Genomic DNA, 24361 nt, shown 5'->3' on the forward strand with positions numbered 1-24361 from the left:
ACGGTGGGACAGATGTGTCCCTGCAGCCCAGGCAGGTCAATGGGTGTGCAGAGATCCTCCTGCAGCCCTGGAGACCCCAGTGCTGGAGCAGGTGGGTGCCCAAAGGAGGCTGTGATCTGCTGGGAAGCCCAGGTTGAAGCAGGCTCCTGGCAGAACTTGGGCAGCCCATGCTGGAGCAGCTTTGCTGGTTGGACCTGTGACCCTGTGGCAGATCCAGGTTGGACACTGTTCTTGAAGGACTGAAACTCATGGAAAAGGACCCAAACTGGAGCAGTTTATGAAGAACTGTGGTCTGTGGGAAGGACTTGTGTTGAAGAAGTTTGTGGAGGACTGTCACCTGTGAGACCTCACAACGGAGCAGGGGAAGGTGTCTTTCTCCTGAGGAGGACAGCAGCAGAAACCATGTGATGAACTGACCATAACCCCCATTCCTGTCTCCTGGTGTCTCTGGTGGGGGCAAGATAGAGAATTGAGAATAAAATAAAGGCCAGGAAGAAGGAAGGGGTGGGGAAAGGTGATTTTTAAAGTTTTGTTTCACTTCTCATTGTCTTAGTCCAATATCAAGTAACAATCAATTAATTTCTCCAAGTTGAGTTTGTTTTGCTTGTGATGGTAACCAGCAAGTGATCTGTCCCTGGCCTTATCTCAGCACATGACTTTTTACTATATTTTCTCCTCCCTGTATAGTTGAGGAGGAGAGTAATAGAGTGGCTTTGGTGGGCACCTGACATCCAGCCAGGGCCAAACCACCACAATAGTTTATTCCTTTAAATGTCTCAGAAGTGGAATAGTCTTTTGCTGAAGATGTCTTTTAACGATGGGGAAGAACCGTGATTTGTTCCTTAAGCACACCCACAGATTGCAGGATGAACAGGTGAAATTAAACTTCTTGAAGAAGTCTGTTTGTATTCACAATTTTTACACTATTATAAACCATGTGTAAGTCCACAAAATTTGATGTAAACATCACCATAAATACAGGAAAATACATCCCAGTGTTCTGAGGGGTTGCAAGTGACTAGTCAAAAATAACAACTGTGCTTACTTGAAGTGTAAAGCTAAGAAATGGCTTCACTGGAGTAATTACCTTTAAATCAAACCTTTATTTTGAAGTTCTCACAATCAGCTCACCAAGAGGAACATGTTTGTTAGGGAGTGTTACCTGTAATCATCTCAAACAAATGGTAGCAAGAACTCCTTTTATTATGTTAAAAAAATTTGTGTGGATTTTTTGCTAAAATGCCAGCTGTGGAAGATAAATATTTTTTATTTAAGGCAAGAACAGGGAAAACATAAGCAGAAACCATGAAAGTATCTCAGATGCTCTTCTGTGGAGCTGTGGGAATGTTAAGGAGGGAGAACACAATTCACATGCCAAACCAACAACCTGCAGCCAGTGATGCTGCTACCTGGTTGCTCCTTTCAGCACACATTTCCTGTCATAGAATACCATACCTGGGACCTTTTCTCCTCCCCCATTTTATTTTTTTCCCTGGATATGCTGGCCCCTAGTCCAGCAGGAAGAATGTGAGGGATAAAAGTAGTGAGAGGGAAGTGAGAAGAAAAGGCATTTCTCCTCCTTCATGATGAAGAACAGCAACTGCCTGCAGCATGAGATGGTACAGATGTGGGAGAAAAATGTTTTTTCTTCCAGGTTTTTCCCCCTCTGTGTTGACCTTTACCTCCTGTGTAGCTCTTTCATTTCCAGAGTTCTCCCCTACCCTTCCCAACAGAGTAAGCCTATGCTCTATATGCCAGCAGACATTTTGTTAGCAGGGGTGCTGTGCACACTCCTTCCTCCCCTGTGGCCTGATCCTTTGTGTCCTTTCTCACTGTCACACCTATCACCTCGTGATCTCAAACACTTGCACCCATTTTTCCAAGGGGGCAGTGGCATCTGACTATGCCTGAGGTGTGTTGTCTCCCTCTCTTCAGTTTTAAGTGTGAGGCAGCTGAATAGTCGGAGGTACTTTGTGCAGGCGTGACTTGGAAATGTAATTTTAATCCCAGCCACGAGGGGACCTTCATAGTTCATTGTCTCTCAGGTTCGTCTGATCCATCCACTTAGATCAGTTACAGTTTTGCTTCTTCTTAGGTAAAAAACATTCCCCCATTTTTATCTTTTTTAATATAGCTTTCATTTATTATGTGTCCAGACTCTATATCAAAAATATATAAATGTTTTGCATAGAGAAATTTGGCAAATAGCCTACAAAAATAAATCCCAAAGCGCTCCCATTTATTGCAACAATTGTTTTAACATCATATGACCCGTGTTTGGGGTCTCATCCTCCTCTTGCATGCAGCAGCTGTGAACTTGCAAAATTTGATCTGGTTGTGTTTCTATGACAAAAAGAGGATGTGAGTGTAACTAACATGCACTAACTTGCTCACTTTGTCTAATGAGCAGCAAAGACAGGACAACTAAAACACACAGCCAGGGTCCCCAGACCCTTTGGAGCTGGTGATGAGCCACTGAGGCTGCCTGCTGTCCCTGCTGCCACTCCTCTGCCAGCTCCACCAGGCTGGCCATGCCACCACTTGCCCTGCTCCCACCCCCTCTGTGCAGAGAAGCATCATTCCCTGGCACAGCTGCTCCTGACACCACTCCTGAGAGGCAGGCAGCCCACCCACTGCTTCCCCCCTTGGCTTCCCAGGAAGAGATGTGCTTTTCATCTCAGCCACGGAGGGGAAACTCTGCCTCAGGCATGAATGGCTGTGGGCGAGTTGGGATCTCCCCTTAGGCACAGCCAGCACTTGTGCCATGTGCCTTTCTTCCAGTTCTGGAAAAAGGGCCTTTCTGTATAAAACCACGCCCAACTCTTTTTCTCCCCAGCTATACCCTGAAAGAGTTATGGTAACTACTAATAAATGTTTGTGTTTGTTGCATCCAAGAGAGACTTGCAAATTGTAGCTCTCAAGTACCTCTCAGGCATTCTGAGGTCATGCTCAGCATGGAATTGAAGAAGGTGGCGTTTCTCAGCTGTCATGCTCTAAGGTCTCTGAGAAATCTCAGGTGGGCAGTGAAAAATTATGTGTGTACTACACAGGCCAAGGTAAACTCAAGGCTCCTCTCTAGATCATTTTTAAACTGTTGTCTTCACAAAACCTTTCTAATCTATTCAGAAATGTCCATCACATCTTTGCCTCTGTATCGTCAAGGCTTAGACAGCCTATGGGAACGCAAACCGAAAGGAAGTAGAAATAAGCAATATGTTAATGATAACAATGTTTAGAAAAGGATTTCATGGGAATAAAATAGGCTTTTATTTTTGCCAATATAAATAAAAGCAGAAAGCTGGTTTTGTAGCAGGCGTGTGTGAAATGTGAAACCCTGGCAGTGTGCAGCAGTACCGATATGAGCCAGAATGACTGCAATAAGCAAAACGCATCACCCCTGGAGGTGGGAACGTGACCTGGCGTTTGCAGTAGCACAGAGCAAATTTGAAGCTCCCTGTTCCTGCCCCTAACTATATGTCTGTAGTCAACTCATGTACAGTCTATCAGTTCAGCCATCTGTACAACAGGGACATATTTATCTGTATCTTATCAGAGCCAACTCTTGGCAAGCATCACCAGTGGACGCAGGCAGCTCCGTCCTGTCAGGAATGCAGGATTTCACAAGCGAAAAGTACAAGTCACCAGCACTTGGTCAGGACACAGAGATTCAGACACTACCATTCCATTTGTTAAAACAGCTGTACACTTACAAGGAAATGTGGTGATACTGACAGAAGAATCTCTTTATTCTCTGGGTAGCTTTGAAAGATTTTGAGTTAAATCTTATGTAAACTTCAGAGCCCAGTATGTCTCTAGAGCAGATGTGCTATAAATGAAGTCAATTAAACCTATCTAACCTTATCCAAGCAATCATCACTAATCAATATTATAAAAGCACAATTTTTATACATGTACTCATTAAGATTACAATGTGTGTTTTTGTTCCCATCTTCATTAGTTGAAAGTAAAATCTTTTAAATTATATTTTATAACTGATCTGAGTTGGTAGTCCCAGAACCGTTGCCAAGGTTAAGGTTTCCTAAATAAGGTTTCCTCATCATAGACCACACTTAATCTTGTAATTGCAGAATCAGCAGACAGAGCAACGGCTAAAAGAGACTGGAAACCGAAATGTCCTTCCACATGCAGCAGGGCTCTCCTGAAAGGCTCCTGTTTGCCCTGTGAAAGCTTACACATAACACCTCTCCTGTGAATAAATATGTTTTTCCAGCTTGCTTATCTACAGCCAGAAGCTGCCACAGTAACTCATAAAAGAGTTACATGGGTCCAGCTTATGTGTGTGTATAATCTTGAATACCCATTTAAAACTACCCTCTGCATTTTCTGCTCTATCTATAAATTTATTACTGTGAGTATTGTTATAAAACCATCAATTGTAAAATCATGCTTTTGATTGAACTGTTATGACTTTAGGTATATACTAGGTCTAACCAATTTTCATGTTTTGAGACTGCCTTTCTGCTACATGAAATTTGAAACTAATTGCAAAATTAATAATAAAAGCAGTGACTACCCTCTTTCAGAAAAAATATGAATCCATTACATGTTCCTGCCATGAAGGAACACCCTCCTACAGGTGCTTTGGTGTTCTCACTGCCTGTTGGAGAAAAGTTGCACTGCCAACCGTTTTACAGTGCACTTTACTGGTTGTGTTTTCACATAATTTGGCGGTAGCTGTCAGCCCTGCCTCCCCCATCACATACACCTTGGGAGAACTCCCACAATGGCTTCTGCACAAAACTAAGTCCACCACAAGGATTGGCCACTGTTTTTCATAAGCTAAAAATCAAGACTCTCCAAATACTTGTCTAGGCACCACCTAGTTTCAGAAAAGTGTGCAAAGATGACAGATTATTTATGAAGTTTCCCAGCTGCCTTTCTGTCTGCTGCTGAGCATTCACAAGCTGTGGGCCCTGCGAGAAGCACAGTGAGCCACCTCAGGAGAAGGCACGTTGTGTGGTGCCTTTTGGAACAGGCTTTTTCAAAGGTAACCTACCAGATCAGGCTGTAAAATAATCAACTGCAGCCAATAATCTGACCGAACCACAGGACAAGTTAGCAAGGCATTTATAGCATCACCGGAGGGAGGAGTCCCAGCCGTGGCCCGGGCTGGGACGGCGTTGGGTGTGGAGCTCCCAACCAGGCAAGAGAGAGCAGATGGTGAGAGACAGATGGGAGAGTACAAGGAAACAATGAGATAAATGAGCAAAAACTCAGCTGAAGACATTAGCATTTGGTTCCAAAATTATTAATTTTAGCAGTCGTTTCAGCTGATGTAAACCTACGGTAGAACGCCTTTCCTGTTCCAAAGGTCCTAATAGCTACAATTACAACACATGGCGCAGCCCAGCACGGGTTACATTTTAGGTAAAGAGTGGGAGTGAAGCAGGCAAGAAGTACCAAGGCCGGGGGTGTCAAACGCTGAAATTCGTTCATAAAGGGGGCGGGGGTATCGCAGCAACCGGCGGCTTAAGGGAATCTGATTGAGCACGGCTCCGTAGGCAAGGCTCTGACTGACAGCCAGTTCCCGGGAGGCCGGCGCTGCCCCAAGCCCCCGTCCCACGCCGCTCGTAGCCCGCCGGGGGAGCGCCCGCAGCTGCTGGCACGGCGCACGGGTCACTCAGGCACGGCCACCGGGTCCCCGCGGGCTGGTGACAGCCCAGTCACACCCCCGCCCCCGCGGGGTCCGCTGAGCCACCCCAGGAAGCCGCGGAGGCCTGGAGGTGCCGCCGGTGTCAGCGTGCACCGAGGGGACGGTCACACGCGGGCCGCCACACGCAGCCCTGAGGGGCCCCCGGGGCGGGTCAAAGGCCACCTCCGCCGCGTCCCCAGCCGGGGGTGGGCTGTGGGGCCGCGCCGCCCCTCCGGCCCGCGGGCGGCCGGGGCGCGCCGGGCTGCGCAGCCGCCGTGCCCGGGGAGCCGCGGCCCGGCGAGGGGCGGCGGGCGGGAGCGGAGGTAAGGCGGGCGGGGGCCGCCACACCCGGACAGGCACCGGGACACCCCCAGGCCGCTCCCCGGGGGCCGCCGCAGGGAAAGCGAAACCAAAAGGGTGGTGGTGACGGCGGCGGGAAGGGGCGGGCAGGGGCTCCCGCGGCGCGACTCGACTCGACTCCATGCGATTCGATTCGATTCGCTCCTCCCCTCAGCGCCGAGGCGGAGCGGGGCGGTGGCGGCGGGCGGGCGATCGGGCGGGCTCAGCGCGCCCCCATGGCCCTGGCGCCGGGTCAGCGGGCACGGTAGCAGCCTCCGGCTGTCGCCGCGGGTGACTCAGAGCTGCCCGGGCAGGGCGGGCTGGAGATGCGCCTCTCCGCCGGGCTCCGGGCAGCCGCGGGAGGCTGACTGAGCCACAAAGAAGTTTCCCCGGCGGCGGCGCGGCGCTCCCCCATGCGCGCCTCCGGCCGCCGGTCCTGGAGCGCTGCTCGGCAGGCGCCCGGCGCCGACCCCGCCATGGAGCCCCGCGCGGGGCTGCACAGCAGCCCGGAGCTCAGCCGGGCTAAGCGGCTGACCGTGGGGGAGCTCTGCTCCCTCTTCGAGGCTCGCTGCGCCGCCGTCGCCGCTGCCGCCGCCCGTCAGCTGCCCGACCGGCCGAAGAGGGGCTGCCGACCCCCGAACGGGGTTCTGCCGCCCGTCATCCCCCGGCTCACCGTCACCGCCGAGGAGAGCGAGGAGGCGCAGGGCAGCCCCCAGGCGCGGCCGGCGCGGCCGGAGGGCGGCGGGCTGAGGACGGGCAGCTCGCTGCACCTGCAGTCCCGCAGGCTGTCCAACTCCTCGGTCTCCTCCACCGGCTCCTCGTCCCTCCTGGAGGACTCGGAGGACGACGTGCTGAGCGACACGGAGTGTAGGAGCCAGGGCATCGTGCACTTGGAGCACGGCGAGGACACGAGCCAGGTAGGGGCGCGGGGTGAGAGGTTCGACCAGGACGCGCTATCCCCTCCCCGGACCAGCTTGGCCGGGCAGCTGGGCGCCTCCCTGGCTTCAGGGGCCACCAGATGCTCCCGCTTGGAGTGAGGTTTCCGTGACCCAACTCCACGCAAACTCCGGGAAACTCCTGTCCTGGGCCGGCAGCAGTGCGCTGCCGTGCACGGGCTGCTGCGCCTGTTGGAAAAGCGCTTCTGCACGTGGGCTGCTAAAAAGCCCGACCAGGTGTGCGCTGTTTCTTTCTGCTGTGGAATTGTACTTTATGTCCCAAGAATATGAGGAGATGTTTTTTGATCATAAGTGGGTTGTTTTTTTTTCTTTTTTCCAGTCTCCTGTGTCAGATGCTCAAAATAAAATTTTTCCAGGCATTTCCCAGCAGGTATTTTTTGTCTCTTTCAGTCTTGGAGTCTGTGGTTGTCAATTTTTGAGCCGCTTCTTGCTGTGAGCATGACAGGAGATGGGGAGGAGCTTGGAATGGATAGAATGCATGCTTTTGTCCATTCTGGCAGCAACACATTCTTCTCAGTAAATCCCCTCTGTAATTTGGCAGCTTTCATCCATGAAGTGCACTTTTGAAGGCATATAGTTAGTTGCTTTTTCATGATCTTTGATGTATATTTGCCTGACTCCATACAGCGTGCTTCTCAGGCTTTTGTGCCTGAAAAATGTAGCTTTAGTGAATTCCCCCTCCCACCTTCATTGACACCACTGCTTAAGTTGTTGTTCTACTGCCAACTCATTGGTGCTGAATTGTTTTCAAGCAGAACATATGCTTTGATAAAAAAGGTATAAAGAAGAAGTAATGCAACTTGTAGGTGATACCTCCAGCTGGACTTTTCTCATGGTAATTGTGGGTTTGCTACTTTAAAGGACACATAGTACAGGAACTATGCTATGCACGATATTGGTTTTCTTTGCATCAACTTGTGGCCTGATTTTGGAAGAGAAAAAAACAAAAGGGTTTTGTACTTTGTCATTTTGAGTATCAAGAAACCTGTAATAATAATAATACTTAGTTTGTACTTTTGATTCTGAGATAGAATCTGGTTTGCAGGGGAAAAAAATTACTGTTGTTTTGCTTTCTTTTCTAAAATACATGCTATACGATTTTGTGAAAGTATCAGAAGAACAGAAATTAAAGATAATAAAGGCCCATAGGATCATTTGACTCAATATCCTTGTTCTGGCAGTATGTGTGGTTAATGGGGAGCAAGAATTAAGTGATGACGCTTCAGCAGTAAGAGAACTCTGGGATGGCATTGTGGCAGCTGGTTAAACTGTGTGAATATAGACTGAAGCAAAACTGATTCTTCAGATGAGAAGCTGTGCTGCCTCAAAGGTTATGCTTCTGCATCTCCTAAATCATTGGTACTAAATACAGTATTGAGACCCAAGTGATTGGGAGTGTATCCTTCTCTGTAGTCTGACATGCAGTATCATGTGAGTGGTACTATCTTCTAGGAAGACTTTATAGTCACCTTTTAATTACAAGAAAATAAAATATTAAAAGAAGGAGATCTCTAACATTGATTTATAGACAAACTAAAAATACCCATATTATAAATTAAACTCTGAGAGACTGTTCTGTTCATTTAGGTGTGTGGGGAAAATGAGAACTTTGATCGTATTATAATAACTCAGTTCCTGAAAAAGTTTTTGCAGTTTTCCAGAGTGCAGCTGCAGGACTGTTTAATGCCTCCTTGGTAAAGTAAGTATTCCCTCAACATAGGTAAAATACTTGATGTTTTAAAAGGCTGAGTTACATTTCCGTACCTGCTGTGTAGGGGAATATGGGGAAAACTGTGCACCAGGAACTGATTTACTTTCTCTCATTATCGCTTCTGTGGCAAGTTGTGAAACCAGAGCAGGGACTGGTACCTAGGACTCTAAACGAGCAGAGCTTCATGGCACTACCTAATATATGGGCTCACCTGCTCAGTGACTGCTTGCATGGTTCATCCTTCCCTAACTTGCTGCATTACCCACCAAGAGCTGAAATACAGGAAGCTGCTGTTTCTCCTGCGGTCAGGTTCACTGCCCTTCATCTCAGGTGGCCTTACTGTTTTCTCACCAATACCCAGAGGCATCCAGGACAGTTCTGGTGATTGATGTCTTTTGGTATTGGACAATGCTGTCCAGTCTTGTTTCTTCAGCAAAGCAGTGACTTCATACCATGCCAAAGTTGGAGTCTATGCTTTGAACCTCTGGGGGTTCAGCCTTACAGGATGTGTCCCTTCAGATCATAAATCTTGAGGCAGGATGAATGTTTGTTTTAGGACGGAAGGCTTTGAGTTCAAGGCACGCACATGCAAGTGGAAAGAACTGCAAATTTTAGGATAACCTGTGGAATGGTTTTATATTTTTAAGATTTTATTTAGAGGCAGTCTGGAACATTTTATTCATATTTATTGTTTTCAGTGTATTTTAATAGGTGAAGGCTTGTTCTAAGAGCGGAACATAAAGCATAGAGACTTTTCTGAAGGAAATTCAAATCAGAGGTGCGCCAAAATTACTGCTTCCCAATTCATGGGAAATGTTGACATTTTAAAACCTCTCTTGTATTGGGGACCTCCCTGAGACTTTTCTCAGGAAATATTAGAAGTTAATTTGGAGCCTGGCACCTTATGATTAAGCTCAGACCAGTGCTCAGAGAACTGCTGGGTTGTCAAGCCTACCAGGCTCCCCAATGCCTACCAGGGACCTTGGAAATTTGCCCAAATCCTCAACTGTGGGAGTAGAAGTTCTGATAATATTCCTGTTATCAGAGCTTCAAGGCTTCCATCTGGAGACCCAGGAACTTGAGACCTAAGTTGAAGAAGGCCCTCCTAGGCCTCTCTACTGTTGACCTGGAGATCAAGATGCAGTTGAGTCTGAAATATTCTGGGCTCTCAAGCTGCCTGTGCAGGACTGTGTGTGAGATGGGAAGCTCAAGAGGCTCTGTGTCCAGGACTTGTTGCCCTGGAGTTCTCAGGCCTTAAATCTCAGGCTCGTATGCTTGGGAGTGCTGTCTCTGTATACCTTGGAGGACAGCTCTCCTTGGTAGTTCACTTGGCAAACAACTTTCCAAGAGGATGAGTGATTCAGTTAAGTATTTCGCAGAGCATTTGGGGTTGGATGGATTGACACATCATGACGATGATTTTTGTTTCTTCTTGAGAACAGTACGTGGGCATGTCCCTGGAGTGTTAGGGCCCGTGTGGGGGCAGTGAATACCTTGGGGCCGATGGCTGAGGATGACAGTGCAGTGCCAGCCTGGCTCCGCTGGGATGAAGTGCTGTTCGCTGGGACAAAGTGCTTTTCGCATCTGGGCAGGCCCACCTTTGAGAGAAGCTCAGTGGGTGGTGTTCCAGTTTCTCTGCATAAGTTATTCATGCCATTTTGCAGTAATTAGCAGAGGCTTTGAAATTGGGCTGTCCAGGCTTTCCTGAAGGAAGACCCTTCCAGCAATGGAGGGCTGAAAGTATGAGAGAAGCCTATTCTGCTGCTGTCCTGTTTGTTCAGATTGGAGTTCAGTGAAAACCGATTGTGCAAAGCTGTGCTAATGGCAACTGCATAATGCCATATTTGGAACTTTGCAACTCTTGGCAGTTAACTTAAGAAATATTGGTTATTTTTTAAATAGCCAATTGACAGAATAGATTTTACCCTATGGCAAAAGCTAACATTCCTACATTTAAATGGGAAGCATGCTTTTGTAGCCTTGCTTCATGCTGTCTGAGAGGTGTATATACACAGCTGAATCTTGCAGTGAAAACATCAGTGGTGGCTTTATAGTAATGGAGAGGCTACATGAGTTACGTATTTTTGTCTTCATTCTGTGAGTGAGCAGTTTTGAGAAGTACGAAGTCTGGTTAGCACCTTCTTTGTTGGGACAGAGACTTTGAAGAGTGGTTTTCACAGAGAATAAACACCATGATAATGTACAGCAGCCTCTTGTCCTCTTTATAGGAGAATGTTATTTACTGGATAGAAGCATGCCAAATAAATCTACTCATTTTCATAACTGTGACCTGTCATTCCAAATTTCTGGAACCGTAACCATGAGAACAGCTGACAGTTTGCTACAGAAAAAGCAGTTCAGTTCTTGCCTGCAGTGATACCAGTCGAGAAACTTTGGGGGATATTCTTTAGGGAAGTGCATTTGGTTTGGTTTCAATGATCTTCTTGATGTTATTTTTCATAGCATCAAGTATCTTAAAAATGGGCAAGTGTATAGAAAAGCACACACACTTAATAGATAACTAACTAAATAAATTAATAAATACAGAATGAAAGTTTCAACTACTTTGGCTCAGGGGTGGATTACATAAGCTAATGCAGTAGAATAAAATTGTTATTTTTAAATAAAGAATAGGAATGACGGGATGACATAAGTAAGACTGTTAATGGGATTTTAGCCTACTCTCCAAAGGAAAGAAAGCTTGTGTAATCACTCTATCAATTCAATTTCAACTGCTTTAGTAGGTTTCAGCCAAATTTGGCAGCGGCACAGACATCTCAAAGTTTCTTCAAGAGCTCTTTAAAGTTTCACAAAGGTCAGACTGGGTGGAAGAGGAAACCAAAAGAAGTCATGCTTTTTCTTCTCGGGGGGAGAAGGTCCTAAGGGATATTAACAGCTCTCTTCTGTTTGGCTTGTTGACTGGCAAATTGGCATATTGGCTAGTCCATAGGTGCTGCCATGCTGGATCCAGCTGCAGCAGGTAGTGTCTCCTCTCCTGAGGCTAATTAGGAGAAAGTATGGGAGGGATCATACGGTGCTGTGGGCTGGTGAGGTTAGGGAATGTGGAAGGTGCTAGTTGAGGCACAGGGGTGAAAGGGAGAAAGTTATGAGGAGGTGTGGAAATATTAGGGAAGTTGATGGGTTTTTGGAACAAGTTTGTAGAAGACAGTGACAAGCTGTAGATACTCTGATAAGAGTGCAGGACAGTAGATGCCAGTGAAGTAGAAACTAAGCTTCTCTAGTGTTCTGCTCATGAAGCAGCTGCTTTTAATGGAATACATTTCATGCTGCTAAAAACATGCAGATTTATGATAGTCCCAAGTAGTACTGGAATCTTCCCATTGTATATTGAACAAATTTGAGGTGAACAGCAGTAATGTTCTGTATTTGCACAGAACTTGGAACAAAACTCTGGACTGAGAGCCATCTCTCAGTTTGTGCATGAATTCTTCACCACTGTACATCGCAGTGGTAGAGTATATCGAAACATCAGCAGTATCAGGTCTAATGGTAAATTTTTAGTAGTAAATGTGGATTCTTGTCTATAAGGAAATGACTTAGCACTTCTCAAATCAGTTGAGAGAGAGGCAATTAAATGCCTTATCAGATAAGAGTTTCTAATTCTGGATATAGCTGAAATGGTGACTTAGAGATTACAAGATTCTTCTCTTCTGAATCAATTTCACTCTGATAATTTTCATTTCTCATATGTTAACGGACATATTGTTTGGGCATACAGTCTAAAGCTGAGAGAACTCTGTGATAACCTTTTTCTTATGGACCTGCTGTGTTGGGTGTGTTGTAGAAGTTTCTCTGTATGTCCACTTTTATAGTTCAAACCTCCTTATAGTGCTTGTTACAACTGGAAAGGTGGGAAAAAGTAACAGCAACTCCTCATCACTGGGTGATGCATATTTAAACAGGTCATACCTAAGTATATTTTTATTCTTTTATATTATTTTTTATATTTTATTTGTGAAAACCCATGCCAGTCTTAAAAGGAATAAGGGTAGTAGCTGGAGCAGTAGGTTGGAAATTTTGTATGTCTGTATATTTTTGGGTTCTGACACTATTACCCTGTTAGATTGGTTTGATTAGAGTGAATATTTTTTAACTGGTTAATTTGATTACCATATGTAATTAGTGTGGTAGTTAACATATTCAAAAATTACCTCAACTCACATCTAAAGTTTATTATAAATGGAATGTGTTAAAGTAGATCGTTTTGATTAAATGCTCACAATGCGATGCAATTTAATGTTGGAAGCTGAGAATGCACATTGCATTTATGTGGTAAATAGCTGTTTTGTTTAGCAGGGGCCGAGAAAAACTAAGGATCATCATATGGCATTTTGTAGTGATTATCTGTAAAATGTGGTGGCAGAAAAAGTAATGTTAACTTTACACATCTTGGAAAGAAAAGGTGATCTGATGTACAGCAGCAGTTGGGTCTGTTTCTCTTATTTCACAGTCGGGGTAGTTCTTGCAGCAAAAGGGGGCTGAGGCAGAGAAAATTGGCTTGTCAGTCCATGTTAATTTGGATCTTGCACAGCGTAGGTTTAAATTGAGTTTTAAGTGCTCTTCTCTACCAGCAGAGCTTCATCTCAAAAGCTCACAAATTGGGTAAGATGGCATTGTCTGTCCAGAGCATAGCATACCTGGGGAAAAATATCATAAAAAAGGAGGGGAGTGGAAGCAGGTGTTAGTCTCCATCAAGTCCTTTTGAACAAAAGCATAGGGAAGGGTGAGAGGCTACCTGTTCATCCAGTGTCAGGCTAGCAAATACTTTGCTGTATTGTTTCCAATGCTTAACTGATTCATTCCAGTCAGTAATGGAGAATGCTTTCTGGGATAACACATAACCAGCAGCATTTGAGTGGATTTTTTGTACATTGAGTGGATTTGATGAATGCTGAGCTTCTCACAAGGAATGAAGTCTTTTACATTCCAAAACATGGAGGTGTGAGACTGATGCTATAGAAACCTACCCTGAACCCATCAGGCCTGGCTATTGTTGCTCCTTCGCAAATCTTCTATTCCTTGGCAAGTTTGCGAAGAAGTTAGCCAAAGACAAATTGACAGCTCATATGAAGCAGCACTTGCCACGATCCAGATTTAGAGCTTGGGACAGACTTTCCAGGCCAGTTGGTGACTGTAGCAAGCATGACACAGACACTGCTTTGTGGGAGCTTGGCATTAACCCAGAATCCAGGAGCACTCCATATTTACAGGCTGAAATAACCAGGTAAGGTGACACAGTGATGCAAACACTTTCAAATGTTTACCTCTATTAGCCCACTAATACCATATTTATTATACTCACATTTAACTTCATTCTGCCATTCTTATTCAGACTTCTGACCTCATCTATACATGAGCCACATTCTAACAGAGGTGTGATTACAGGTGATAAAGAATATGTATAGAAACAGGTTATGTCTGGGTGTCATTGGTGCTGAAATGTGTCTGATTCATCCAGAGGATTAACAATTTTGCAGAACTGTGTGAGTTAGTGGGAATGGCGCAGTTCACTTGGGATCTATCAGCAGAAACTGCTTCCTACAACTTCATACATACTTTGTACAACTTCCACGTGATAAGAATAATGTCTCTTGATAAATTACATTGAACATTGCATAGAGAGAGAAGGTCTTTGTTTTCAGTGATGGTAAGAAATCATCATTCATTATCAATATAACTGATTTTGTCTCCTGGTCTCTGCCACATCCCAACATAAAGTGATCCAGTCTTAGTTATAGGTGCATTCACTACTCTGAGCTGCTACAGAGAACACAGCTGTCTTTGTGTCTCAGCTCTTTTCAAGCAGCTCCATATAGTTGAGAACGCTGCAGCGGTTCTTTCTAGTGATGTTCACTCAAGACAGAACTACTTTTCTGTGCTCTACTTCGTTTGCTTCCTGTGGTGGAGTGTTGAATCAAATGCAGACTTCTACTTCTCACCTTTGAGATGCTGGTGCTAGTCTAAGTCTAGTGTTGTGGGCACACAAGAGATCGATGGAGCTCAGCTGTGAGGGCCGTCCCACTCCAGGCGCAGGAGGTGAGCTTGAGGAGGCTCAGCTGAGCACCAGGCAGCTGTGAATTGAGTTTTCCCATACAAGAAGGCATTTCTCACCAGCACCAGCCAGCGCTGGCTCGCTCTGTAGCACGTACTTTGGAAATGGAGGGAGCATTGTTGCCGTGTGTCAGCACCTTCCACTACTGGAGGTACTATTCAGATGCTCTGAAATCACCACCTCTGCTGAAAACCTTCAAAGAACCTCTGAGCACGTGGCGCAGGTAGTGGTTCTGTCTTGTGCTTTCAAATCACCAGTCTTATGGGTACACACATTGCAAAGGGTAGCTGCAAGGTTCTAATGCAGGCTACTCAAGAGCAGAACTTTGGAGATGAGGGAGATAAGAGGGTTGTGACAACCAGACAGAAGGGGAATGACTGACGGGGGTTGGGAAGGCTACTGGAAATGTGAGAGGAAGGACTAGAGGGAAAAGCAAAACTTAATAGGCAAGGAGATTATTGCTTTAAAGTTCAAGGAAAATACATTGTCAAAAAAAGCAGGAGAACATGTGACAACTATATTAAGAAGTCATTAGTCAAACATTGAAAGTGTATGTAATGAAAGAATTCACGTGCCTGCAGTGTGGGTATGTTAATGTTCTACTGTCTTTCATCACAAGCAGGGTTAGCACTTGATGCACAGAATTCATGAGTTTCAACTGTTCTGTATTTTCAGTCAACTCAAAGGATAAGTTACAGTTCCACAGTGTCTGATGACATGTATTGCAGAACCTCTGTTTATTCACAGATAGCTCTGCAGCAGATCACAGGAAGGGAAAGGCTGACTTCCCAATTTAACGCTGCTGAATGCTGATGTGGAGAACTGCTGCCTTTCACAGTTTCACAGTCCCTCTTTGCCTGGTAAGAGACTAGGGAAGTTATTTATGGAGGCTTTCACCATGGCAAATAACAGTATTTTTTTTTTCATTCTCCTTTTTTACTAACTTGAGAGTGAGCCTTACTAGCAGAAGCACTGAACATTTGTACATGCAGCCAAAGTTAATGGGAGCTGTTCTACAGCACTATTCTACATTATTGTATAACACTGGGTATTAGAAAAAGCAAAAGCTGACACCTCAGTTTAAGCTTTCAAAATTAGTTTTTATAATAAATAAATATAACTATTATGTAACTATAAATAAACAAAGAATAACTTTCCTAACTAAATAATTAACCCATCTTTCCTTCAGTATTTTTCCCTGTAAGTTGTGAATAAAACACTTCACTGAACAGGTTGTGAAAACAAATTCATTTAAATTTGGAAAACAGTCTACTGCTGCGGTAACAGTTGTCTTAAAGTTTGTACCGAAAACTTCAATTCTGAAAATTTCTGAGTACCCAGTTTTGCAGTTAAGGCATTATTAAAGTTCCAGCACAAATGTGGTTCTGAATCTGAGCATGTTCCAGGGGTGGAAGGTGCTAACATCAGGCAGTGATGTTTCATCTTCCCCCCACTTTCCAAAATGCACGCTGTGGAGCGAGGCGGCGCTGCCTGGCCTGGGCAACGTGCCCTTGCTAAAGAGGGCACTCACAGGAGGGCTGCGCTTGGAGAGGCTCTGCAGGCACCGTGACAGGTGCCCTCTGGTGTGGGGAAAACCTGCTTCACAGCTGCCTGGGGCACAGCTGAGCCTCCTCAAGCTCACCTCCTGTGCATGGCTGAACACATCCCTCACAGCTGAGCTATGCTGATCCCTTGTGTGTGCTGTGCCCAGCAGTCTCCACAGAAGGTAATTAAATACTAATGAGAGTCTACCGCAAATTAATTTTGAGGTTCTTACAATTTGCCAGGCCTTGTTAGGTTGACTTCTGCTCCTCCCATTCCTTACTCCTGCTTTGAAAACACTCCTCTTCCTAGATTTCAGGCTCTTTTCTTGAAATTCAAGGTTAAAAAGCTTTTCAGAGGATTCACTAGAAATTTTGTAGTGGGGTCAATATGAATCTTTTTCTAGTTTTGGAAACAACTCAAGGTTTTGATAGAACTGTTCAATCTGAAGTAAACCCATTTTAGCTCTTTTTTGAGGTGGGTAGCTAAGAGCAAATCACCAGAAAATTAAACACATATAAAGAATCCTTGTGCACTGGTGCTTTGTGCAGGAAATCTGGGTTTTGAGACCCTGATCTTCTGAAAGAGGCAGAGCTAGAGAAGTCAGTATGGCCTTTGTATGCTTCTCCTTTGTTGTATGCTTATGTGATGCAGCAGAAAGGATAAAAATCTATGTGAACAGTGTTTTTGCATGCAGATCAGCTGTTATCTTGTGTGGGGTTTGAGTGGGTTGTTGGCTAAGTGCACTTGACCTGAATATTCTAATCATGATAAGCTCTGCTTGGTGTGGGCTCCCTCCTTTGCCACCCATGTATGGTCTGTAGGAACAGCATTGCTGACCCTACAAAGGGTCAGCTTTGTTCAGAGGAAAATGTAATCTGAAGAAACTAAGAAACCTTCCTACGCTTCAGCTCTCACTTTTGATAAAGCAAAATGCTGAGTATCAGAATTTTGAGCTGATAATTTGATACACTTTGTATTGCCTTGCTTGTGGAATTTAAACAAGGAATTTTTTTTGCCTTTGTACCAACCCAGAAGGAGTAAATAATTAAATCCTGAGGTACTCATTTCAGGACAGGTCCTGCCATTCTGTTGAAGAACCTATGAAATGATTTTAAAGTGGACACTCCTGATTTCCAGGCGCTTTTGCCTATCACTTGTTCATGGTGCCACCAGGGCTACCAAAGGCAGTCAGTGGAAAAAATAATGAAGCCATATTTTATGTGTTAGGAAGAAGTAAGCCTATAGAATTCTCTCTGGACTAATGGTCTGCCTGGATTTGGGCAGTAATCAGGCCCCTATAACAGTTTTTGGGTTGTTTTTTCCAAAATTCATAGCAAGACCAAAGAAAATTACTTGCTTTTAGCAAAGACACCAAGAAAGGGAGCAAATCCTGAGCTCTCTAACAGTCCAGTGATTGTTAATCACTATGCCAACAGTCTCCAAGTCTTTTTCCAGCAGTAGGACTGGCTGATGTCCTGATTTTATGATTTCCCATTCCAATATTAAAACTGGAGTGACTGATAACTAATCATCTGTCTTCTGTCCCTGTTTATCCATTGGGATTTTCTCTATAATCTCTAGAAATATATCCTCTTCCATTGCTATAGTTCTGTGTCTTGATCCTAGTCTGCCTTTTCAGTCCTCTGATTTTACAGGCAACAATCCTGTCTGGGACTATAGGATGAATGTAGCCAAGTCACCAGCATTCTTTCTATGTCTCATACTTCAAGAAAAAGAGTAGATGGGCAGCAATATCAGTCTTGGCTTGTGAAGTAACTTCTCTGTGTGACCTGTTACTCTGTGTTCAGTGTAGGTCATCACCCTTCTGCAAATGACATTTCAAGTATCTGTCTTCTCTTTGTTGAGCCCTGGGAAATTGATATTGGTCGCTCTTGGGTTTTGCTACCTGTGTCCAATGTGGCACAGAAACTGCTGCTTGCTCCATATTTCAGGAGGCTGGTGTAGGTGGTTGTGCAGGATACGGGAGCGTGGCTTGCAGTTCTGTTGCTAGGAGCCAACAGTATGAAGTTCTTTGAAGTTTTATGGGGGCTTTAAAATCTTTTTTACCATGAGATAAAAATTTTGATAGATAAATTGTCTTTATAAACTACACTCTGTTTATTTTACTTCATATTTAGGTGGGTTTGCATCTTAATAATTGGCAATTGATGCTTATGCTTCTACAAAAGTGGGATTCTCCAGTATCCTGATGGTGAACACACGTTTACCTTCCGGGCAGAGGAAACATGCTCCGTAAAACACATTTGCTATTGTTCAAACACCCACAACTCTTCAGGAAGACAGATGCCTTGTTTCAGTTTCAGTCTTTGGTTGAGTCACTCGTGCTTATGTAAGGTTTGAATTTGATTCTCTTTCTTAAGGCTACATTATGGAAATTAAACTCTTAAATAACCCCTTGTCTCTGGGGCTAGCTGTTACTGATACAGAGGTGGAATTCAACTCACCTCTCTTATGTTGCTCTGTTAACAGAAAGTATCTTTTGATCCTGTAGTTTTGCTCAAGGGAGAAATCATCTTTTCTCTGTGTTCCTTACATAGTTCTTAGGGCTGGCTTGGGGAAGGAAGAGTTTCTCAGGTTTGCTTCAAAAACAAACAACTGCCTTGTAAGCCTCTTGCTCCAGTGGGATAAGGTGAAGAGTCCTCATTTCTGTAGAATTACAGGTTTCTTAATCGTTGCTGCATTCCATTAATAGGAGTGTCGGGTTTTGTTTGGTTGGGGTTGTTGTCTTTTTTGTTTGTTTGTTTCAAAATCCTTTCAACAGAGTGGTTTGGAATAATCTCAGAGTTATACTGTGTTGAAGCTTGGAGTTATTAAAGTGGTTGAAGGATATGGCTTTCCCCTAGGTAAACACCACACCCTGCTCAGCAGTAGTGCCTATCACATGTTGACACTTGCATTCCATGGCAAGGGGTGGGCCCTGTTTGAACAGTACAGTGCACCACAGGTGAAGCAGTAACTCCTTATGCTTCTTTAGGGGATAATGGATAGAGGCAGTTCAGAGGAGACAAGGAAGGAGTGGTGGAGTACTGGACTTTGTCTTGTGATAGATGGAAGAGAGTTGGTAAACTGTTACCAGTATGTGTGTGATCTGTTTTTCACATGACATATTTTTAGACCCTAATAAGTCTTTTCACTTAACACTACTAACTGCTTATTTGAATACTTGACTCTCTCATTTGAGAGCCTTCAATTTAGTTTACAAGCACTAATTACTTTGATTATTCAACAGTGTTCTGAAGTAGAGTTGTTATGACCTGCAGTTGTGGGAGCTGGAGCAGAGAAAGGGCACATATCTGGACCTAGATTCCATACTGAAGCAGTGAAATTTGCTCAGATCTTTTGCAAGTGACTGTCTGACAGTTTAGAAGCAGAATTATCTTGGTAGGAAAGAAAAGTTACGTAAAAAAATTTAAAAATCGATTCCTGTCAGTAACCTCTCCAGATGCATATAGATATATACATGCAGCTGCCTTAATTCTGTTCTTGTACTTCCTATCTTTTCTTATAGAAAAAAATAATTTCAGTACAATAGTCTTCCACTGTTAAATTTCTTCCAGGCAGAATCTCAAAGCTGTGTGGGATGCACCTTCTGGGTCCCTTACATGAGGATGTGTTGAAAGCAAGGTCAGCTTTCAACATGTGTCCACTAACCCAGACTGCTGAGGATAGGAAGAGAGGGGTCTTTGACCAATTAGTAGAAAAGAGTTTTGCAATTCTTGTTGGATGGTAGTAGTTTCTGGCAAATAGGGAAGTGTAAGAAAATATAAGCATTAAAATTTTCTTTATTTCTCTTTGTCTCTTCAGACTGAAGTTCTGCTCTGGCCTCTGATTCACTGGGATGTTAAAATGGTGGTGAGCTTAGCCCTGAACTGCTGGGCAGGCAGGATAGAGCTGTGTCTCCAGGTAACAGGCTGCACCACCATAGCAAATAAGATGAAGCACATGCTCAGCTTCCTTCCCAAATTCACTCAGGGGAGATTAGCTTATTGAAGTTATTTCCTGGTTTCTTGCCAGAACAGTCTCTCTTGATGTTACGCAGAAACCACACCTGATTTAAATGGATTGGCACTTGTACATTTGGATTTGAGGTCATGCACAGTTCACAAATGACACATTCGTGCCTTAACAAGTTGTGATTATGTTTAAGACTGAACCTATTTATTGGTCTATGAACAGAGAAGTGTGGATCTCTTCGGGTTTTAAGTAGTTCCAAATATTCATCCTGTTTGGAACTGATAATTCTGTGTCCTACCTCATAGAATGTTGAGCTTATTTTATCACGTAAAGAGTGTTGTCTTTCTAGATGTCCCCTTCTCATGACGAGATGTCAGGCAGTGACCCATGAGGTGTGGAAGACGGGCAGGGAATTGTCAAATTGCTAGACTGTTTCTGAAGATTTCAACTGCAGTTGTTTTGGAGGTTAAGAAAGATTTCTTTCCTTCTGCCACACCATCTGCTGAAGTGATGTTTGATTTACCACATATCTGTTTTGGGTGATGGACAGCCTGAATAAATCTTGAATGTTTGGGCTCTGAGTCAACTTTCCTGCAGTGGGAACTTTCCATTTACTTCTTGGATAATAACATTTCAGTTTCCAGCAAGACTGATGTTCTGGCAGAACCCTGCTAGGGGCAGAATGTTGTTGGTTCCGCTTTCCTGTGTTCACTAAGGACAGGTGGCAGAGCTCCATCCCGTTAGAGAGCCAGTGTCTTTCAGAGCAGACTACAAGCTGTGAAAGTAGGGATAGTGGCCATGTTTAGTGCCTGCTATGGAAGACAGACAGTTTAGTATCCTTTAGAACAGAAAACGTTTATTCTTGTTGAAGTAAAATCTGTCTTTCAGTCAACAGTATCAGCTTTTACAACGTATCTGTGAGATAAATGAAAGAAATCCTTGTGACAATGCACCTTTGAAGCCATCTAATTACTTTATTATTTTGTCTTTTGGCCCAGGATTAATATAGAGGTTGTAGATATTTCAGCTGGTAATAACCAGAAACAAAATGTCGACATAGATCCCTGCAGAGTAGTCAGCAGACTGTGGCTCTTGATGCAGTTTGCAGGAAGGCAAGCAAGACTTTTGCTTTTTTGTAGTTCATTTTCCTCTGATTTGGAGGGGAAGTGCTCCTGGAGTGTACAAGTAAAATCCAGCTGTGGGATGGTCGTGGGATTTTGTGCTCCTAGTAACTGAGTCTGATACTGACCATCCATTTCTCTTACCTTCACTTCTTCCTTTAATCCAGACATGGTGAGCACCCTGCAAGCTTACCAACTATCCTACAGAGTCATAAAATCAAATTAAGTGTACATCTCACTGCATGGTGAGGCACCACAGGGGAGAAAACACAGGAACCTGAGGCTTCTGACTTGCAGTGTTGTTTCTGCTTATTGCATTAAGTTTCTCATGACTCTGAAGCTTTAGCCCAGCCCGTGGTGAGTGCAGCACAAACAGGAAATGGAAGCCTGCAGTCAGAGGATACACCTGCCAAATGCTGGTTGAGCAGCTGTGGTCCTCACCCATGGCTGAGTGCAAAGCCAGGGGCATCAAGGGCTAAGAACAGGCTGAGCTCTGTTTCTCCTCTAAGGTTTGGAGTCTGGAGGGTGAAAGAGGGGGAGGGAGAGATGAAGGTGTGTTCACAGTTTGCCTGGCAGTCTGATGAGAGGTGCTGATCAGGAGGCTGCTGGTGTAGCATGTGAACTGCTGCTCTTCAGGAGTGCGTGTTCTCCCTTGCTGTTGATTATCAGTCTTACAGCTCCAGCTGGCACTCCTACATCATGGGAAGATCAACTGTGTGACAGAGAAGGGAGTGTTAAGTTCCCCTGGGGACTTAGATACAAGGATGGTCAGGGCTCCAAGGCATCCAGAGCCTGGAGAAGGCTCAGGGATATCCTTGACCAGGGATGTGGTTACACTGTATTCCTTGAGCAGCAGCATTTGAAGTAACACAGCTGCCCTGGCAGAGGGCCATTTGCTGTGATTCAGCCAAATTACCAGTTGGCATTGATTGGCACAGACCTCAGCGTGAAGAATGATGCTGTTGCATGTCAGGGCATAGACTTTCCAAAGCTGATGCTTGAGCTCTGGACTCTGGACCAGGCTGGCCAGATGTCAGTTAACACAGTGCAAAATTCTGGTCCCAAATAGCTTTTCCTCTATTCCTAAACACTGACTCCTGTGTGTATTAGTGTTTGGTGCTTCAGAAACCTGTTTCCTGCCCAGGACCAAGAGAAGGTGAAATGTGGTAGTAATGGGGCTAAGTGAATTGCTGCAGGAGCCTTACCCTACCTTGGGAGCTGAATTAAGTGTTGCACTCAGAAGCTCGGTGATAAAGGTGAGGGTTCACTCACGTACGTTTGGGGAGCATTCTCCTTCTTAACTTGCTCTTTCACCTCCCACCCATTGAGATCTTTGTCTCGATTTGTGATTCATGTCTGATTCAGCCAAGTGGGTAGTAGACTTGGCAGCAGGAATCTCCTGAGCTTGAGGATTCCAGGAACCTTTAATAAGGGTCAAGAGCACAGAAACTGGCTGCTGCAAGTATAAAGTGCCTTCTGTGATAAATTCAGGGATTTTCTGTTGTTTGGGGCATTTTTGTTTTGGCTGTGGGAAAATCTTGTACCTTGCTTCCCTACACAGAACAGTTCTGGATATTTCAGTTATATTGCTGCCAACAAATGTGGTAAAAACGTCATGTATGCCTCACTTGCTCCATGTCTTGTTAGGTGTTCTAAGTTTCTTCAAGTACTAGATAATCCCAAGCCTAGGAGTTGTTATAGGATGGATAATTATAAAAAAAAGTAAAGGAATTTTGATCATCTGCAATCAAAGGCTTTTACTATCTGCTTTAGGTACTTTAAAAGCATGCATGGATGCGTATGTATATATCTGTATATATTACTAGAAGAAATACCTAGGATAATTATGTTTTGCTTACATTTGGCATCAAAATGTCAGCTGGTTCAGGATCTGGATCTGACCAAGATGACTGCCTGCCTGTTTCAGATCTGCAGAGACAACTACACTAAGCTTCAAACTGAAACAGCTCAAAACCAGAATCCCTTGACAGGCAAATTTTTTGACTGTAACCGGAAAGATACTGTGTTGCTCAGCAACTCTCACTATCTTTTAATTTATTTTTTTTTCTTATATAACATCACTCAGATCCTCGGTTCTCTTCATGAGGTGAAGCCATATGGTGAACTGTCCCAGAGCTGTGCTCCTTGAAAAAATGAAATCCATAATAACCATTGAAGCTGGCTGCTGGGAAGCTGTGCCCATGGAAAGTCATTGGTTTGTGGGAAATTGTGCTGATAACAACTTGTCTCAGTAGAGTATTGTGATTTTGACAAAGCAGTAGATACTTTGCTTAAGTGGTGTGTGATTATTTTTTCAGTAGATTATAATTATAGTACTGTTGTTATTGACTACATTCACACAGAGAAAGAAGTTGATCTAATTACACAGTAATTAAATTAGGCCAGTAATTTTCTTGTTTGTGATTTGCTCAAAATTATTTCTCATGGAAGCTTTTTATAGTAATGGCAGGTATTGACTGTGTTGAAACAGATGAAAACAAAGTTTTGCTTGGACTAGGTTTGGTCCATTAAAATAATACAGTTAATAGCTCTAGACCTATATTTAGGTTCTTTACCTGTGTAGGTCCAATATGTCAGGTCAAAGCCAATTCAAATGAAATGGCAAACAGTAATGAAAACAAAGAAAAAGTATATTATTTTAATTTTATAAATTATTTAACTAATTTAATAAAATGGCATAAATTATTAAGAAAACAAATTAGCTTTCAAACTGCTTTCAGTTTTAATAAACTATGGTAAATAAAGCAGTCAAGGATTTTGTAGATAAAATTAACTCAGAGGCTTTAAAAAACATTTTAAGTAAGTGTATATACTATAAAAAGTAAAACTGGAGGTCAAGAAGGCCAATGGTTTCTTGGAATGCATTAAGAAGAGCATTGCCAGCAGGTCTAGGAATGTGATTCTGTCCTTCTGCTTAGCCCTTGTGAGGCTGCATCTGGTCTCCTCAGCACAAGAGAGACACGGAGC

General features: G+C 44.0%; 1 protein-coding gene across 5 annotated transcripts in view; it reads left to right on the plus strand.

The window, feature by feature from the left end:
• The first annotated feature begins 6202 nt into the window (after positions 1–6202).
• The window catches only part of ITPKA (inositol-trisphosphate 3-kinase A), a 54814-nt gene continuing 36655 nt past the window's right edge, over positions 6203–24361 (plus strand). For 3 of the 5 annotated variants that reach the window (XR_004498023.1, XR_004498022.1, XM_015630704.3), the window contains exons 1-2: positions 6206–6909; positions 7268–7318. Coding sequence is in view for 3 of the 5 variants with exons in the window: in XM_015630704.3 (XP_015486190.1) it covers positions 6406–6909; positions 7268–7318 (555 nt within the window). In the remaining 2 variants the exon portion in view is untranslated. Of the gene's footprint in view, positions 6910–7267; positions 7319–24361 lie in introns of all 5 variants that reach the window. The other 2 variants (XM_019006999.2, XM_015630705.3) reach the window with 2 other exon arrangements.

This window comes from Parus major, chromosome 5, assembly GCF_001522545.3.
Source record: "Parus major isolate Abel chromosome 5, Parus_major1.1, whole genome shotgun sequence".
NCBI classification, from domain to species: Eukaryota; Metazoa; Chordata; class Aves; order Passeriformes; family Paridae; genus Parus; species Parus major.